The sequence below is a fragment of the Palaemon carinicauda genome, chromosome 8, assembly GCF_036898095.1.
Source record: "Palaemon carinicauda isolate YSFRI2023 chromosome 8, ASM3689809v2, whole genome shotgun sequence".
In the NCBI taxonomy this organism is placed as follows: domain Eukaryota; kingdom Metazoa; phylum Arthropoda; class Malacostraca; order Decapoda; family Palaemonidae; genus Palaemon; species Palaemon carinicauda.
The window spans coordinates 88517648-88538870 of NC_090732.1; the positions used below are offsets into that span (position 1 = coordinate 88517648).

General features: G+C 39.3%; 2 protein-coding genes across 5 annotated transcripts in view; both read right to left on the minus strand.

The window, feature by feature from the left end:
- LOC137644919 (DNA ligase 1-like) overlaps positions 1-21223 on the minus strand; it is a 385424-nt gene that overhangs the window by 267459 nt on the left and 96742 nt on the right. The window lies entirely within an intron of this gene.
- LOC137645356 (uncharacterized) lies at positions 18168-20246 on the minus strand. Its single transcript, XM_068378167.1, has one exon. It carries the CDS (start codon positions 20244-20246, stop codon positions 18168-18170), a length of 2079 nt encoding a protein of 692 aa, XP_068234268.1.

Here is a 21223-nt window from a genome sequence, read left to right on the forward strand (position 1 = left end):
ATTTAAAATCAGATTAGAACCTCTATGAAATCTACGGTTCTATTGCTGATGATTGTTCAATATATCCCTCTGATAAGAAGTTGTTTTTATCTATTTTAGCCGTATCATCTGTATATTTCAAAGTCACTGGAAGCAACTTCAATTCAGATTACTTTAATCAGTAAATGTCACAGATTGTAAGGGATTATTTTGGTGTATATAAGTTAGAAGAAATTTTTTCGTTTCAACCCGTTTTTTAAAAATTACTAGACAAACAAATAAATGAGAGGTAATGTAAAACTCTTCAGTCTTAGAGAAAATCTGTACCAATAAATAGGTACATATACTTAAGCGTTAGATGGTATCGCTTGTCGAAGACATTAACAATCACTGAAGTTTCCTTGGCTAAAAAAGGTTTTGATAAAGGTTTTCTTCACACCTTTAAGAACACTACAAAACCTTCATCTATCATTTCATTTTGATTTTAGACATTTTAGATATTTTACGCAATTAGTTTTTCGTAACTTTGACATCGTGGTAGCTCAATTTTAGTTTTAATATAACTTATGGAGAGTTTCTGGTGTAAATCCTCTTATAGCTAATTTGCAAATAGCCTAAATATTTGGAGAAGAATAAAGGAAAAACAATAGTGTAAAGCCTACAATGATAGAGGACTGGTAAGATTCATCTCATAGTGTTAAAAATGTTCAGAAGACTCTCTCTCTCTCTCTCTCTCTCTCTCTCTCTCTCTCTCTCTCTCTCTCTCTCTCTCTCTCTCTCTCTCTCTCCCTCTCTCTCTCTCTCTCTCTCATCGTTACCGAAAGTTTTAATCAACAAAGAAAAACAGATATACTATAGAATGCAAACACATAGAAATAGTTATCTGTAAAATTGAATTTCTTTTGAAAAAAAAAATCTAATTAAAAGCAATTCTGATTCATATTGAGAAGATAAACTAATTTACTCGAAAAGGCGTCGTTGTTCGATACATTTATTATAAGCGGAATTGGTTTAGTTTAAGTTTAATTCGATTAATTGAATCGTAAAAAGCATTCTATAATTGTAAAACATTGGATAATGACATCCGTGAAATATTTTACGTTTACCAGAAAGGAAAAAATACTATTCCTCCGTGAAAGGATTAGATTTAATAAAATCTATTTTGGCAGAATTGAACTCCAAAAGCAAGTTTCACTTTTGTCAATAACCAAAATTTCTTATGAAAGTGGAGGTTGAAGCACCTTCAAATATTCTTTGTTTAAAAGGTGAAAGGTTTATGGCTAGATTCACTACTAACTTCTTTCTCTTATCAAAGCCATCTGCATTTGATATTATTTTGATGACCGGCGTGACGTGCAATAAAGCACACTTTTTTTAGGTACAAGTGCGAACATAAAAAAATTATTATTATTGTTATTATTATTATTATTATTATTATTATTATTATTACTATCCAAGCTACAACCCTAGTTGGAAAAGCAAGATGCTATAAGCCCAGGGGCTCCAACGGTGAAAAATAGCACAGTGAGGAAAGGAAATAAGGAAATAAATAAATGAAGCGAACAAATTAACAATAAATCATTCTAAAAAAAGTAACAACGTCAAAACAGACATGTCATATATAAACTATCAACAACATCAAAAACAAATATGTCATAAATAAACTATAAAAAGACTCATGTCCGCCTGGTCAACAAAAAAGCATTTGCTCCAACTTTGAACTTTTGAAGTTCTACTGATTCAACTACCCGATTAGGAAGATCATTCCACAACTTGGTAACAGCTGGAATAAAACTTCTAGAGTACTGCGTAGTATTGAGCCTCGTGATGGAGAAGGCCTGGCTATTAGAATTAACTGCCTGCCTAGTATTACGAACAGGATAGAATTGTCCAGGGAGATCTGAATGTAAAGGATGGTTAGAGTTATGAAAAATCTTATGCAACATGCATAATGAACTAATTGAACGACGGTGCCAGAGATTAATGTCTAGATCAGGAATAAGAAATTTAATAGACCGTAAGTTTCTGTCCAACAAATTAAGATGAGAATCAGCAGCTGAACACCAGACAAGAGAACAATACTCAAAACAAAGTAGAATGAAAGAATTAAAACACTTCTTCAGAATGGATTGATCACCGCAAATCTTGAAAGACTTTCTCAATAACCCTATTTTTTGTGCAATTGAAGAAGACACAGACCTTATATGTTTCTCAAAAGTAAATTTGCTGTCGAGAATCACACCTAAAATTTTGAAAGAGTCATACAAATTTAAAGAAACATTATCAATACCGAGATCCAGATGTTGAGAAGCCACCGTCCTTGACCTACTTACAATTATACTTTGAGTTTTGTTAGGATTCAACTGCATACCCCATAATTTGCACCATGCACTAATTCTAGCTAAATCTCTATTAAGGGATTCACCAACCCCAGATCTACATTCAGGCGATGGAATCGATGCAAAGAGAGTAGCATCATCTGCATATGCAACAAGCTTGTTTTCTAGGCCAAACCACATGTCATGTGTATATAGTATGAAAAGTAATGGGCCAAGAACACTACCCTGTGGAACACCGGATATCACATTCCTATAATCACTATGGTGCCCATCAACAACAACTCTTTGAGATCTATTACTTAAAAAATCAATAATAATGCTAAGAAACGACCCACCCACTCCAAACTGTTTCAGTTTGAAAACAAGGGCCTCATGATTAACACGGTCAAAGGCAGCACTAAAATCAAGGCCAATCATACGAACTTCCTGACCATAATCAAGGGATTTCTGTACAGCATTGGAGATTGTAAGAAGGGCATCACATGCTCCAAGGCCTTTACGAAAACCAGATTGCAAACTAGGGAGTAGATGATTACCTTCAGCAAACCTATTAAGACGTTTTGCCAGAAGACGTTCAAAAACTTTAGATAATATGGGAGTTATGAAAATTGGGCGGTAATCAGTGGGACTTGAGCTACTACAAACACATTTACATAGAGGGGTAACATTACCAATTCTCCAACAAGTGCTAAAAGCTCCTCTTCTTGCTAACTTGCGCAAAATAACAGATAACTTTGGAGCTAAGAAATCTGCTGTCTTTATAAAAAACAAAGGAAAAATACCATTTGGGTCTACACCTCCATAAGCATCAAGGTCCACCAACAGAGCTTTAATCTCACGAGATCGAAAAGCTAAACTAGTTAGTTTAGCCTTAGGAAAACAGGAATGAGGAAGTTCAAGTTTTTCATTACTCTGTTTACTGTCAAAAACTTCAGCCAAAAGGGTTGCCTTTTCCTTTGGGCAGTGAGTGACTGAGCCATCTGGTTTAAGTAAAGGAGTTACTGTTGCATCTACACCAAAGAGTGCAGATTTAAGGGTAGACCACCATTTATGTTCCTGAGTTGTACCAGAAAGTGTTCCTTTTATGGTTAAATTGTACTCCTTTTCAGTTGAGGCATAAACTCTCTGAGCAAAAGCTCGAAGCTGAGTATAGTTGTTCCAGGTCAAATCTGATCTGTTACCCCTCCAAAGGTGATATGCCTCCTGCTTCTCCAAATAAGCACGTCTACAATCAACATTGAACCACGGTTTGTCCTTCACTCGGTACCTTAGCACACGGAATTCTCATTCAAAGGTACAGCAGGATCTACACTATTATATAATTGTGACCAATTCAAGCACAAAAGATCATGCAAAATCCCATTGCAGTATGCTTGGGATTTCATATAAATTTTACAGGAATATGATATATCAGGGACAGGCTTCTCAGTCTTCACTAATAATGAAATCAAGGCATGATCAGATATCCCGACTGGAGAACCAACCTTACTAGTTATAACGCCAGGGGAGTCAGTGTATACGAAGTCCAAGCAATTACCAGACCTGTGAGTAGCTTCACTTATGATTTGCTCACAGCCTGATTCAGAGGCAAAGTCTAAAGCTCTTAAGCCATGGCGATCGGTAGGAGAGATAGAACTTAACCGCTCCCTATGGTGAGCATTAAAATCACCAACAAAGACAAAAGAAGCCTTTCTTGTATCTTAGCCATAATGGTAAGAAGACAATCGAAGATAGAATCATCCATGTCTGGATTCCGGTAGATCGAACACAAATAAAAGTTGTTATGCCTGCCACAAACTTTTATTATCTGAATCTCATGACATCCACATTAATAGCAGGACTTATGAAAAGCAGGGTATTCGGTCCTAATATACACCGCCATTCTCCTGGCCCTAGGGATGGCATCACGTTTCAACATTATTGACTTCTTAAAACCAGTTATAAGGAGCTCAGATGAGTGCCTCATATTAGAAACCAAAGTTTCTGAGCACAAAAGAATATCATACTGTCTGGACGCAACTGTAGGGTCTTGGATATTTGCATGAAGACCACGAATATTGCTATACAGAAGACGACATTGACCAAATCTAGGACGTACTGGTCTCGGATTTCGCTCAATGTCTCCAGACAACATAAGAATTAATAGAAATAAAAACAAGAGACATCATACTTAAAAACTAGATTAAGAAGAATTATAACTAAAACAATATGTACAGAATTATAAATAAAGTGATTAATGATACCCATAGACTATAGTAAAAAGTCGAAAAAATTGGTCAACATGGAGGAGCCGATACACCATGCAAGGCTAAATACCCTCCAGGATAGCCACTTCAACTGAAGGGAGGACAGTAAGGTTCAGAGCTAAATATTGAATTTTAATCCTAGGAACGGTTACTGAATCGGTTAATAGAAGAAGGAAAAGGATTGAACAGAAAACGATATTACTGAACTTACAATGCTATTCTTTCTCTAATGCCCAATGAATTAAAATAATAAAAATTTTCTGGCTCAGTGAGTACGACTCTTTAAATGTCATATTCGAAACTAAAATCGTATTTGTGACTGACTGTCAAGACCAGAAAATGATGGACCCTATCTATTCTATTTCAGTCTACCCTATGAATTCTTTTACTTTTATATTTATCTTTCTAGTTTTCTCTAGAACTTCTTGATACGATTACCTAGCAATTCTAAAGAGGCAACAGTTCTTATTTGATGTCTATAATAGAAAAAAATAAATAAGTAAATATATATATATATATATATATATATATATATATATATATATATATATATATATATATATATATATATATATATATACACACACACATATATATAGATATATATATATATATATATATATATATATATATATATATATATATATATATATATATATATATATATATATATATATATATATATATATATATATATATATATATATGATGTTGTAAGTGTTGGTTTACGAGTTTTGGTGCTAATAGCAAGAAAAGAAATGTATAGAATTAATAATCCCAAGCCATGCCAATTCCATCAGCTCGGTGAGTTGTTTTGTAAAATAACGTAGGGAATTCCTACATTTATTAGTGAAGGCAAATAAAAAAGCTTGTTCTTTCTTGGTGGAATTAACGTAAATGAGGTATCAATTTTAGCTTTACCTCTGTCATTGAGATTCAGTGCCATCATGCTTCTTCAAGAAAACAACCATTAAATACTAACTTTTCTTTTTGCTAACCATAGCCAATGCACGTTTAAATGTCCTAATTTCAATTTCTCATACATTAACATATACTCTATATGAATACAAAGAATGGGGTATAGATAGAATATGTATAGATATCTATAATAATGAACAGTTTTGTCTCTGAATAAAAATTCGCTTGTAAATTTTATTATTTGTGTTTATTAGGTTTATGCAATTAAAATGTTGCTCATAAATGATGAGAATTATCTATATACACTCTTATTACATCCGAATTATAAGACTCCTTAAAAAATCAAAAGTTTTCTTCAATAAATCATTAGGAATGATATTTTCAGGGTAATCCGCCTTTCTTACGGCGTACTACTTGTTCATACTCAAAGCTTATGTATATACTAATTATAAATGGAACATCTATGTCTAGAAATAGTGTTGACATTAACTATAAGAATAAAATGTTTGTTTAATCTTGGGTTTTGAGAGAGAGAGAGAGAGAGAGAGAGAGAGAGAGAGAGAGAGAGAGAGAGAGAGAGAGAGAGAGAGAGAGAGAGAGAGAGAGAGAAGACATGGGGGAGACTAGCGTGTTGATCTAATTTCCAGAGAGAAAACATAACCAAAGGATGGAGGCCCAGGAACCAGGCAAATTATAATAAGCATTTTTTTTTCTTTTTTTTTTAAGAGGAGGAGGAGGGACCATGAGGAATAAAAAGACAAAGAGTACTTAGCAGAATTGAAGAGGAATCAACGAGGTGTGAATTCCGTAAGCATTTGTATATACAGGAACTGTTCTGTCAAGATTTTCCGCTCCCTATTTCTTTCTTATCTTTAAGGAAAAGACAGCGTGAATGTCAAGCCTAAATAAAAGGATAAAAACGAGGAAAGAAAAAGTTGCGGTGATGTTAATATAAACAGAGAAGACTTTTAAGAGATCAAGATAAACAGTTAATGAAAAACAATAACCCTAAGGGGCAACGTTACTAAGTTTTGAATGACTAGAATCCACATTGTAGAAACTTCAAGCATTATATGCACTCTTCTTTTCATATATGGTAAGGTTAGGTTAATTTATCTTGAATAATTACGATTTACCGTTGTGTGCTAAGGAATTTCGTTCTGATCTGATTGCCATCTAATACAAGCGCCATCTCATGTCACCATATTTTGCTATCTCACTCTCATTCCCATCCGATACAAGTTTAAGTTTTCGAAACTTTATTAATAAAGATCATATAATTAATATTATAATCATTATTATCATCATGTTACTGAGCTCATGAATACTGAGATTATCTTTGTACTGTATTATTGTTTCTTATTATATCGTCAATTTGAATAACTTTTCTCATCTACCACTTCTGTCGAAAATTATTTAACGAGATATTGGCAACCAATTACGGACCAATTATGATTGCCGTTTGATAAATTGTACCACAGCATCGAGTCATGGTTATGATCAGTACTACCAAGGATTTTCATATATTCACATTGCAGTTTGCAGGAGAAATTTTAAAAGTATCGGTTATTAGATATAAACAACAAAAATTGTTTCTAAAAAATTATCCTGAATTAAAAACAATGTAATCTCTACTGTTGCGAAGAATGAAAACTATTATTATTATTATTATTATTATTATTATTATTATTATTATTATTATTATTATTATTATTATTATTATTATTATTATCCAAGTTACAACCCTAGTTGGAAAAGCAAGATGCTATAAGCCCAAGGGCTCCAATAGGTAAAAATAGCCAAAGTGAGGCAAGGAAATACGGAAATAGATAAATGATGAGAATAAATTAACAATAAATCATTCTAAAAACAGTAACAACGTCAAAACAGATATGTCCTATATAAACTATTAACAACGTCAAAACAGATATGGCCTATATAAACTATTAACAACGTCAAAAACAGATATGTCATATATAAACTATAAAAAGACTCATGTCAGCCTAGTCAACATAAAAACATTTGCTCCGACTTTGAACTTTTGAAGTTCTACTGATTCAACTACCCGATTAGGAAGATCATTCCACAACTTGGTAACAGATGGAATAAAACTTCTAGAATACTGTGTAGTATTGAGCCTCATGATGGAGAAGGCCTGGCTATTAGAATTAACTGCCTGCCTGGTATTACGAACAGGATAGAGTTACCCAGGGAGATCTGAATGTGAAGGATGGTCAGAGTTCTGAAAAATCTTAAAATGAACTAATTGAACGACGGTATTGAGGTATATCCTCAACTGTCAGTTCTTAGCCTAACCTAGAACGTAATATGTTGCAATATTCATGATCTAGAGTTTTGGGGAGGGGAAGGGGGAGGAAACTTAGGTATTATTCCTCCAAAGGGGCAAACGAAGACCCCAACCTATCTTGGGTACAGCTTCTTACCTAACCAGGCTGGTGTATTCTAACTTCAAATAAGAAAATTTGTATTCATTACATTAGGCTAAGGACCATGGAGGAATATTCATTGAATCCGGTCACAAAAATTACCAAGGGTAATAAAATATAGCTTTTATCAATATCTCGATAACTAATAATTCCCAAAAGAAATGGAAGAGATAAGATCACTTTAGGTAAATGGGTGACATGGAATGAATCACACTGTAATAGCGTATTTAATTACAACTTCTTCTTCTTCTTCTTCTTCTTCTTCTAATTATTATTATCATTATTATTATTATTATTATTATTATTATTATTATTATTATTATTATTATTATTATTATTATTATTATTATTATCAACTGACATTTTCGGATATATTTTAATCTTTAGGGGGCAAAAGAATCTGATTGCCGTAATTTTCCTCCTACGTATTCAAATACGTTTATACAAAATTAATGTGTATATTGAATATAACTGAATTTATTGTTTAAATTATTCTGATTGCATCACCACGCTAGGTCTACCTTGCCAGTCCTTACTCATTCCTTTGATTTTTTAAAAATATATCGGTATTCTTTACAAAAAAGAAAAAAAATAATAATCTTGAGGAATCTCTTATTTCATTATTAGCTGAGATTTCGTAAATGATTAGCTCCGGCATTCAATTATAATGAATTAAATTAGATCATTATACCATATCGTCTTTGTCACAAGATTTGCCTGCTTAATGAACATGAGTGAACTTTAAAGGTACCTAGACTATCAATAATAGATACGAATGAAAGATTTATAAACAGATGAATCTCTATAAATTTGTACGTCCCTCCACAAATCTCTTTGAATGTATATATATATATATATATATATATATATATATATATATATATATATATATATATATATATATATATATATATATATATATATATATATATATATATATATATATATATATATATATATATGGGCTCGAGCCACGTAATCCTGATGGAAGTTCCTCCTAGCAGCTTCTATAGTATAATATATCTGTGATTGATATTACTAGAAAATTACCATTAGGTATCGCAGGGCTTCAACCCCTGGAAACGACTATCCGAAGATATCGTGTATAACCAGGGACGTATCCTAAGATAACCATAGATATCTGCACCCCAAACAGACCTTACCCAGTTTAATTCACTAAGGGGAAGGATAAATAAGGAGCCGTTACACATCCTATCACCTTCGAGTGCCCCTATAGTCTATACGTTCCTGCTTCTCATTCCTTCGAACGCAGCTGATGGCTACAGTTCGGTTGATTTTTGTGGTTGCTTTTTTCGCACTTTTTTGAAGAATTATCGTGTGAAATGGCTTCCTCTACTTCGTCAAGTTGAGTATTTTCCTCTCTTTGCCTTTATTTATGCTAATTTTGGTTTCACTCCCTTCGGGGACTTATATTTTAGCTTTTGGTTTGAGGAAGCCCAAGCGCTTCAAATCCTGCTAACATGGCGTCGGGATTAGTCCCCGATGGCCTCTTATTTATCGTCTTTACTTTATTTTTATGGAAAAGTTTCACGTAAGCTAGTTTTTGTTTAGCATTACAATGTTAAGGACTCAATTTTATATATATTTTCATTTCGATGCTAAGGACTGAATTTTATATATATTTTTTCATTACGATTTATGATTTTAGTCTTTTGTGAATTCGTATCAGTTTCGGCATGTCCGTCGGGCCATTATGCTACATACGCTCTTTAGTTGGTTTAAGGTATTCCTTTCGAGTTCCCCTTTGCGAAGGGGGAGTACACTTTTTCCTGTCGGTGCGCTGACAGTTGTATGATGCCGTATTCTAACCCTTTATAAATTTTGAGAGAATAATTATTTTGTTGATCCCCGTTACTGATATCGAACTTATATATATTGTGAGTGTTTTATTATGCGAAGGCCTAGCCCTTTGGGGTTTCTGGCCCATTAACCCGGCAGCATTCTCCTTTATAAAGAGGGTTGTCAGACTGTCGGCAATGCTGGTACTTACGGCTTTGCCGTCTATGACAGCATTCTTTTTCTGGGCCATGCTATAGCGACATGTTACTATATTATCTATGTGGCCTATACTGCCACACTCTTTTTTTATGACATGATGTTTGTTACATACGATCGCCATTTTCTTTTGCTGCCGTCGTTACCGACACTGTCGTACCAGGCCGCAGTTCTCGCCCAGTACTGGGTATAGTTTTGTGCCCCTGATTTAGGAATAACCTTGGGAAGTGCCGATGCTGTTACCTATCTGTGCCGTTATTAATGGTAAGGTTATTATGAAGGCAGATGTTTTTATTATTAGTGACTGCCTTTTTATAGAGATATCTGTTGATTAGTACAAACCTCAAATTGGCATAAAGAAAGGATATTATATTATGAAGGCCGACGTTTTTATCATTAGGGACTGCCTTTTTATTGAGATATCTGTTGATGATTACAAACCTCAAATTGGCATAAAGAAAGGACATGATGTTATCAAGGCAGATGTTTTTATCATTAGTGACTCCCTTTTTATATAGACATCTGTTGATGAATACAAACCTCGAATTGGCTTAAAGACCTTACCTCAACAACTTGTGAGGTATCTATATGCTAGTCAGCTTTGGAGATCTCCTTTGCAAAAGGTTCTCCTTAACTTTATTGTGTGTTTTACAATTGTTTGAAGGCCTCGCCCTTCGAGGTTCTGGCCTATTAACCCGACAGCATTCTCCTTTATAAAAAGAGTCGTCACCCTGTCGGCAATACCGCTACTTGCGGCTTCATCGTCTCCAATTGCACTTCCTTTTCTAAGGTCTAGTCCTTCGGGGTTCTGGCCTTTTAACTTGGCAGCATTCTTCTTTATAAAGAGAGTTGTCAGACTGTCGGTAATGCCGGTATTTACAGCTTCGTTGTCTCTGACGGCATTCCTTTTACGGGCCGTTTTATGGTGATACAACACTATGTTATTGATGTGGCTTATACTGTCACACTCTTTTTGTTATGACATGATATTTATGCAAATTATTGTCGTTTATTTTGCTGCTGTCATTACTGAGACCGCCGTAACTGGCGGCAGTTCTCGCCCAGTCTTGGGTATGATTATTGCCGTTACCTTTACATATCTGTGCCGTCAAGGACAGCATGGATATTACGTTATGACTGCATATGATTTATGAGTATAACACTCAAGTGTCAGCTTTGGGAGTTGACAATGTCGTTACCTATCTGTGTCGGACTTGCAAGGTATCTTTATACTAATCAATTTTGGAGTTCTCTTTTGCGAAAGATTCTCCTTAACTTGAGTTAATTATTTCCATCACTTTATTCAGATCCTTTGAAGTCGTGGATTGGATTGTGGATCTTACAAGTGGGATTCCATTACGATCCCCCTTGTCAGATTTTGGTTTAAAGAATAGCTTTCCATTTATATTTGATTGCTCCAATTATCGCTGCGTTGATATATTTGTAAGATAGGTGACTCCGTTACCTTCTATTAGCCCTTTCTCTGCGGAGAGATAAGTTATTGTTTTTGAGGAGCATTCTTGTTCCCTCTTTTATCTGAACGATATTCAAATGATAAAAGGGGACAATTTTAGTTGGCTTTACTTCTACTCTAACGCTATTATAGGAGTCTGAATAGTGTGGCCCCTTTTTTTCTTTCTGATTAAAATTGTAAATACACACATGTTGGAATTTAATTTGCCAAATTTTTGGCAGAAATTTTGAATGATACTAACCCATTCCTTTCAGTGTGGTGATCTAAAGAGACTAAGATACTCATGGTTGTTTTCCCTCTTTACAGTCGGAATCTTCGAAGAATATACATTGTTGAGTTCCGATCTGTGCCAGGACCGTGAGGTATCCCTGTGGTTGTGATGCGTGCAGGATACATGCTCAATGCAGGAGAATGAAGGGTCCAATCTTCTATTAAGGCCCTCAGGACCGCAATATGGTAAGGACTTACATTATTCTCGATGGATATTGGAGGGTGTTCTTCCACAAAGAGAATGCTGAGCCAAAGGCTCCTTATCTTCCTTCTGTAGTTTGGAAGGATATTCTTTTCCAAATGAGGTCCCGGACTCGGTTTTGGGGTACGCTCCACCTAGACACATTTCTACCGTTCAGTTCTATGTAGATGAAACTTTAAGTTTTATTGAGCCTTAACATGGGCAATTTATCCTCCGTTTCTTCTTTATCTCCGGATTAAGAATCGGCTCTCCTACTCTTAGTAGAATCAGACGAACCCCTCCCTCATGTGGATGATTTTTACCTGTCTGAATGGCACGAGGTTAGTGTGACTTCCATGAGAGACTTAGTGCGTTCCGTTGTTTCAACTGCCATCACTACGGTGGCTGCTCTATCACAATTACGTGCTTTTACTGAAAGGTTGGCCACTTTTTAGCGCCCCACACAATGGTTTTTCCCTTTGTTTCGAAAGCCTTTTTGACTGTGGAAAAAGCCTTCAAAGAGGGTAAGTTTCTTCCGGTCTTGGAAGAAGGGAAACCTGTGTGACTCGTTCTTCCCCTTGACACTGAACACTGCTTGGATATTCAGCTTACTTTTGCTGAAGGGAAATTAGATAAGGATATAGCCAGCCAGCAGTTAATGAAAGACTGCAGAGATTTCCGGCACATCTACTTGAGGCGAAATTGGAGGCTTTGTAGAAATGATGATTGGTAATCTGTTGATGCCCCTGTCTTTTCGCTTTTGGCCAAGATGTACATGGCTACTTTTATGAAGGATCTTTTTATCTTTTTTCAGGCTCGAAGAGTCTGCAGGAAGCATGTTTTAGCTTACGCGATCATTTGTCTTGAACTGAAGCGTCTTATTGACGCCTGTATTTGGGGCAAAGATCTTTTTCCACAGCATTTAGTAAGGAGATCTTGGATAAAGCAGGACAGAACATTGGAGGCTTTTCCAGAGATGGAGAAGATTTCAAAAAAGGGGAAATTATTCCTGAGGTTGGCCAACATACCTTAGGAGGCCCTTCATCTCTGCTTCAGGTAGTGCTTTGCAGAATCTTTTCACTGTTCTTCACCCAGTGACTTCCCGGTCCCCAGCATTCAATCCTGGATTTGAACAAGGGACCTCGTCCTTTCGTCCCCCCACGACTGTAAGAGGGGTAGAGGTCAATCTGATGAAGGTCGTAGGCTAAGGAGTTGGGGTCTCCGAAGTAACAGGGGAATAAGTCAAACATCCTCAACCAAGCAATGAGGATACTCCAGTAGGGGGAAGACTGTAATGGTTCAAGGACAGATGGCTGTTCAGTCCTTGACCACAAAGCGGGATTTCCAGTTGTTTAGGCTGGAAATGGAAGAGACAAACCCAGAGGATCAAGAGATTTTTCCAGAAATTAACACCATATCTGGCACAATATGTGCAGGACCTTTAGGGAAAAGAGGTATCCGTCAACGAACCCTCTCTTCAGGGTCAGACTCAAAGATGCAAGCAGGGTTTAGAAATAAGAAGCTTCCACAGCTCCCCGCGATCATCAGAAGACGACCCCGGGGCTGCTTCGATGGCGACTCCGCCAGTGGTCACATGCCAGGAGTTTTTCCAATACGGTTCTGTTGCACTTTCCTCCTCCTACAGTGTTTCTACCCACGGACGCCTCGCTGGACGGTTAGGGGGCTGGTCATGCTCCTCTCAAGAAATTGCAAGGTCGTTGGTCCCAGAGTTTCAAGCAATTCCACTTTAATACTCTGAAGACCATGGCAGTGTTCTTATTTCTGCAAAGTCTACATTTACAAAACAACATTCATTTCCGTCTTGTATTAGACAGCAGAGTAATAGTACATTGCATCGACCGGTAAGTGTCAAGATCTTCCCAATTAAACCATGTACTGGTTGCCATTTTTTTATTGGCCCAGAGGAAGAGATGATTTCTGTGTGCATCAGTTTGACACTGTATTTTGCATTTAGCTATATACAGCAATATTCTTTATCTTAAAATCTCCTTCTTCAGGAGTTCGGGAATATATCATCTTGTCTCCCCTCATGATTACTTAGGTAAAGAATTTTATCGGGAATATATTTTGGGGTACACTGGTAGATCACAATGCTGTTCATATATAATGTATTAAAATTTGCTCAAATAGATGGTATGATGAAAATGATATAAAGTTGGATGATTTCATTGCTAGACTTTTTTCCTAGTAGAATTAAACTTAGCATACTATAGTCAATTTCTACCATCCCTGCACATTGAGAATCTATTTAACGATGAGCATTAGTTCTTCAATGATTACTCACTACGCTCATGATATAAGTAATATGTGTTCTCTGATACAAGAAGTCTTCTTCACCACAGGGATGGTGGATAGAGGGTCATAGATACTTCCTCTTAAAACACTACCATATTTGCCAATTCAAGTTCATTTTGGATTTCTTTTTAAGGTAGAAATTTATTATTATATTTCATCATATGAGTGGTGAGCCCCCATTTATGGCAGTTTTTTTTCCATGGGGAAGCCTTACACCGAGTATAAATAATTCTCTCGTACACTTCCATCAGGGGTCGAGCCAAAAAAAGGGATTTTGACGTAGGAAAAATCTATGTTTAGGGGAGATAGCTATGTCATCCTGATGGGCCACCGTTACGTCCTAGTTTTCCATGCCCCTTTCCTTGTTGGAGGCTTCTATTTCACAGTAGCCCAGGTGCGACGTGGAATGAGAAGCAGGAACGTATAAGGGCACTGGAAGGTGATATGATGTGTAACGGCTCCTTATTTATCCTTCCCCTTAGTGGATTAGAGTCGGTAAGGTCTGTTTGGGGTGCAGATATCTATGGTTATCTTAGGATACGTCACTGATTATACACGATATAGTCAGATAGTCGTTTCCGGGGGTTGGAACCATGTGATACCTGACGGTAATTCTCTTGTAATATCAATAGCAGGAATATTATACTGTAGAAGTTGCCAGGAGGAACTTCCATTATGACGACATAGCTATCTCACCTAAGAATAGATTTTTCCTATGTCATAATCCCTATATATATATATATATATATATATATATATATATATATATATATATATATATATATATATATATATATATATATATATATATATATATATATATATATATATATATATATATATATATATATGTGTGTGTGTGTATACGGTAATTGGGCATATTTTATAACGTTTATAATGAAGAGACAATGTCTTAGTGACGTCCAAGAATCGAAAATAGTTCTTCTCTGGACACTCAGTCTTGCAAATGATTTTCAGGATAACAGCAGATATACATTTACTTTTCTCCACTTGTTATTTGGAGTTGACATTGATTTTTTGAAACCACTAATACATTGTTTAATCAATAAAAACGTAGAGTAAAATGCCAAAGTACCGTATTTAGAAGTGGGAAGGCATGGATAACCTGAAGGGAAGCACAGAGGATTCTTCACCGAGGAGAGAATATTGGAGATAAAAGAGTTTAAGCTGTTGCGGAGAGTGGTGCGATTCCAGTGGAATAGGATTCAGGAACCAACATACTTCAAATATAGAACTTCTGAGATAGAAAATAAGCTTCCCCTCCCCTGTCCTTAAGTAGATGTTCAAGAATAGTTTCCCGAACAAAATATATTTATATATATATATATATATATATATATATATATATATATATATATATATATATATATATATATATATATATATATATATATATATATATATATATATATATATATATATATAACAAACTGGGATCGAACCCTAACCCCTTCAAATGAAAGGCAATGTCACTACCAATCATGTCACCGGAGGCTCTAAAAGAAGTTGAAAAGTAGGTGAACTTCCGGAATTACCTGGTGAGACATCAGTCTCATACCAGCGAGTTCTCCCCGACTTCCCGACACAATTGATAGCATTTAATTCAAATTACACCCCAATAAGTCAATATGGATGGAAATCAAAACACCATCGTGTTCAAATAAAAAGAAATACACACACACACACACACACATATATATATATATATATATATATATATATATATATATATATATATATATATATATATATATATATATATATATTGGTGATAGGTGATGAAGTCTTGTAGATGAAGGCAGGTGATTGCAGAGATGGAGAAGTAAAATCCCGAGTCGTAAATTGCATTTATTCCATACAGCAAGGGGTTATGAACAGTGGTGCTCTGCAAGGCGTACAGCTCGTGCCAAGAGAAGCAAGAAGACTCTTAATGCGCATGCACGGAGTGCTGACAGTGCGACTTATGCGCATGCGTTTGTAACGGACAGAATTTATGAATAGTAAAGGGTGCATATAAGAAAGATAATATATACAACAATCTACACCTCCCCTCCCCTTTTGCGTTCAAATAGGTATCATGAACGTACTAAGCAAGTTACATACAATGAACTAAGTAAATAATAGTGTGCAAAGCAAATAACATAAGATATACCAAATATAAAATTATGCAGCCAGTTGCGTAAATGGCACCAGGGCCTTGTACACTATGTAGGCCTGTTTAATCTTGGAGACCTGCGGGAAGTTGTGGAGGGAATTGATGACTTTTCCATGTCAAAGCTAGGAACCACAGGGAGATCAGAGTTGGGAATTTGATTGGGACTGGGCACTGGATACAAAAAGTGACGGTTCCGACGTAGCACTCCACCACTAGGGAGGCGAATTTCGTACTCGCGTGATCTCATGCCACCCATGATAATCCCGATCTTGTCCCACCTATGGGATGCTGGGTCCTGAAGACGGACATGTTGACCCACATTCAGTCTGGGCAGGGGACGGGGGTGGGCGTCGTAGTTGCGTTTCACTTGAGCCGCTCTGGCAGCAGCTCGTCGGTCACAATCATGGGCCTTTTCTTGCCAACATTCCATGAATGACTGAGGATGGGCGGGCACACACGTACAGAGAGGGTGACCATACAGGATCTGGGCAGGAGAGCGACCAGAGTGGTTAGGCATGTTACGTAACTCAAGGAGGCCACGATCAAAAGCCTCACAGTCAATGTTTCCTGAAGGGGCCGTTTTGGGGATCAAGTGCTTGACAGCTTTGACTTCAGCCTCGGCATGTCAATTAGACTGCGGTTAGTGTGGTGATGACGTTATGTGGTGTACACCCCAACGCTCTGCGAAGTCAGCAAACTCTCTGCTGGTAAACTGGGGTCCTCCATCGGTGCGTAGGCGCAGGGGAACACCTACCTCTCTGAAGTAGCGGCAAAAGTGCCGTATGGTTGAGGAGGCAGTGGTGTCGCCCTTGCAAGGGACGACCACAGGCCAGCCGGAGAGGCGGTCGGCGACAACAAGGAAGGACTTCCCCGCTACCTGGAAGAAATCCGCTGATACCGACTCGAAGGGCCTCGATGGGTGGTCATCGTTGTGAAGAGGTTACTGCTGTTGGCTTGGGCGTAGGACTTGGCAGGGCTCACAGGCGGCAATGGTGTTAGTAATGTCAGAGTCTATCCCAGGCCAGAAGACAGTTTGTCGAGCTCAACGTTTAGCGGCTTCAACACCTCGGTGGCTGTCGTGGAGTCTGGGGAGTGTGTGGCGACGTAGAGCGCTAGGAACTATTATTCTGGCACCGTAGAGCACGAGGGCTTCTCGCAGCTTCCAATACGGTAGCAAAGAAGTATGCAGGTCGTACCGATTCGTGGGAAATCCAGACACAAGGCAATCACGAAGGCGGACGTAGTCAGGGTCGGCCTGCGCTGCTGTTGACATGTCCTGTAGAGTTCGGTCGGCGTTGACGATTGTGGCATCCTCTTCCTGGGAGGCTATTACGACGTTGATGACAGACCTGACGTGTGACGTTACTTCAGCACAGCCAATCATATCCTCAGACGTTGGGTAGCGGACAGGTGCGCGTGAGAGTGCATCTGGAATGCATAAAGACTTGCCAGCGCGCCACATTGCAGTAAACTGGTATTGTGACATACGTTCCTTCATTCGCTGGAGCCGTGGGTTTTCGATCATGTCCAACATGTAGCTGTTGATAATGGGCACTAGTGGACGATGGTCTATTTGCAGAGTGAAAGATGGCAGTCCTTGGAGGTATAAACGGCACTTTCGGATAGCCCAAGATACAGCAAGCATTTCCAACTCGATTGTCGCATACCTCGTCTCGGCGTCTGCGAGAAAACGGGATCCACACTGGACTACTCGGAGACGTCCGGAACCATGGTCCTGGAGGAGAGCGTAGCCTATTCTGTAGAGACGAGATACATCAGTCTGGAGAATGGTTGACAAAGTTGGGTCAAAAGACGCTAGAACTGGAGGGCTTGAAAGTGCTTGCTTCAGAATGTTTGAAGGCCTGGTCGTGGTCTGGTGTCCAAATAAAAGAGCGCTTAGGACTCATGAGTGGGCGTAGGGGCTGTGCAGTCAGGGTGATATCTGGAGTAAACTCTGCCAGTTGGTTAACTAACCCCATGAAGGAACGTAAGTCCGTGAAATTAGAAGGTGTGGGGAAGTCTTGCAGAGCTGTAACTCGTCCTGGATCGGCAGCTATTCCTTCTTCAGAAAGGGTGAATCCACATAAATTTACTCGGGTCCGGGCTACTACGAACTTCTCTCTGTTGAGAATGATGCCGTTTTTGTGACAGCGAGTGAGTAATTCGTGGATCCTGTGGTAATGTGACAGTAAGTCATCGTCAAAGATGAGAATGTCATCGACAACCTTGACACATTTCTTCATACCCTGGAGAGCTAGGTCGCCGCGGTAACAGTAGGCGTCGCCGGTGGCAGCGGAGCCCATAGGTCCTCGGCAATGCTGGAAGCATCCATAAGGAGTTATGAAAGTGGTGAGATGACGGTCCTCCTCCGCTAGCTCCATCTGCCAATAACCGTGTAGAGCGTCCGCAATGGTGAAGAATTTGGCTGTGGGATCGACGGTACGGACAGCAGCTATGGGTGTGGGCAAAGGGTGGGCTGGTCTGGAGACTTGAGTGTTCAGCTTGGTGAGATCCACTGTGATGCGAATTCCCTCCGCCTTTGGGACGACAACTAGAGGGTGGCACCATTCCGAAGACTCGTCTCCACAAGGCTTAATGATACCCTGCTGGACCATAGAATCTAGTTCTATCTTGACAGGTTCGCGGAAAGCATAGGGGATCTGCCGTGGGGTGTGAATGGCGAATGGAATAGCGTCCTCTTTAAGGTGAATTTTCATTGGAGGTCCTGCCATCGACCTTAGTGGAGCTGCTTTAAGGTCCTCCTTAGACACAAGCACATCAGGGAAGGTTCTAAGGAAATATTCTCGGGCCTCAGCAGGGGTCGAGTTGGCATGGAGGGGTAGCTCCTTACATAGGTTCACGTGGACGACCTGTAGGATGGGCCGTGGAAAGTCTGGCGGTATGATGGCCAACTGCTTGCAGTGTACATAGGACAGGAGTGGCATCTGGATACCATCATGGACTTGGATCATGGCATGACAGGATCGGTTGGCTAAAGACAGAGTGGCCTTAAGGGTACCTAAAGCTGGTGTCATCTGTGATCTATCTGCTGTGAGTGTCACTGAGGTGGCAGAATGTTGTAGCTCGTTCCTGGAGATTTGAAGCAGTTCCAAGTGCTGTGGACCCATCACTGATACGTCAGCTCCTGTGTCTAGCAGCATCAGAATCTTGGATGTCTCACCATTGTAGGTGAGGTCGAGGGATACGGGTACCGGTGAAAGGCAAGTTGTTGTGGAAAGGGCCTCAACCTTGCGACAAATTGAAGGCCTGCTGGAGGGGGGCGTGGCTTTGGGTGGGCCGCCCTGCTTGGCATTCATCTGCTGTCGGCAACATCTGTCGTAGTGACCCACTCGGCCACAGTGTCTACACGTGGCCTTGTTGGCAGGACACTTTGAAGTCTTCTTCCAGTGTCCCTTGCCGGCACAGTTTCCGCATATGCTGTCAGCAGCTGGACACTTTTCTGTAGAGCCGTGCTTTTTTGTGCAGGAAAGGCATGAAGTGTCCCTGTTAAAGTTTGGGTGGGAAGTAGCACCTTTGCTGCCATGTCCTTTGGTTTTCTTGTAAGTAGAGACAGCACACAATTTAGAAGGAGGGGCACGTATGGCGGTGGTGGCTGTCCTTGTGGCCTCATAGGAGCGACATTCATTGACCATGGTGGCCAAAGAAGCTGAGGTGTCCAGGGCAATAAGTTTTTGTGTGAGCTCCTCATCTCTGACTCCCATGATGATGATCATCTTAAGCTGAGTTTCCTCACAAACTGCACACTGGCCAGGACAGACGTCGATTTCCTCTGCTACGTGCTTCAGTCTGACGTAGAAATCGCTGAAGCTTTCGCCCTTCCCTCTGTTTGCAAGAAAGCAGATCCCTGGGACGTAAAGCTTCATTTCGCAGATTCTTGATGTGTTCCTGGAGAACATTTAAGACTTCCTCCATGCTCCGATCTGTATCTGGTGACACATTGAGTGTGTGTTCCAGTATTCTTTGAGTCTCCAGGCTGAGGCACATACGAAGTTGTATTAGCTGCTTCCTGGTAGGTAAAGTCCTTAGGTCCACCATCACACTGTAGTCATCCCAGCGTCTACGCCATTCCCTAAACACTTGGTATGTGGCATCGGGACGTAAGGGCGGTGGGGTCTGGGCGATGGCTTTCTGTGGGAGTGGGTGCTGGGAACTTGAAGGCACTGACGATTGAGTTGTTGCGAGTCCGGTGGTGTTGCTTGCTGGTGGCCAGGGTTGACCATGAGTAGCTGCAACAGGGCAGTGAAACACTGGGCTTCCTCCTCTCTTCTTAGGTTGTCCTCTTGGCGGCGTAGTTCTTCCTCGTGGCGACGTTTATCCGGCTCTCTCCAACGTGTAGCCAACTCGGCCTGTCGAGATTCCTCCAGGTACTTGATAAGGAGCCTTAACTCCCCAATGTAGCTGTTGAAGGCGGTATAGTCAGGTGTGGTGAGAGTAAAGGCAGGGTTTCCATCGTTGAGAAGCCCCTTTGGGGTTCGACGGTCTGTTGGTGAGCCTGGGTGTGAAGGCGACTGGCGGTCTTCATTGTCCTGGTCCTGTTGCATATCCCCAGACTCGTCTTGATATGAGGTAGTCAACATGATGAAACGTTTTCAGCTGTCATCCACAGTTTAAATGAAAAGATAAAAAGATAAAAGAGACTTTCTACCGTTTTTATTTAAAAAAAAAATTATTGTAAATAGAGTGGCAAATGGCAACAGGGGAGGAGCATGGGAGGGCTCCTGGGTGGTGGGGACGAGCGGCGGGTAGACTGGGCAGCGGCCTCTGGCAGTGCGTTTCCGGTGATGAAAGAGGCTGGATGTACCTCGCTTTCTTGTGATGAGTAGGGGTAAAAGGGTTCTTA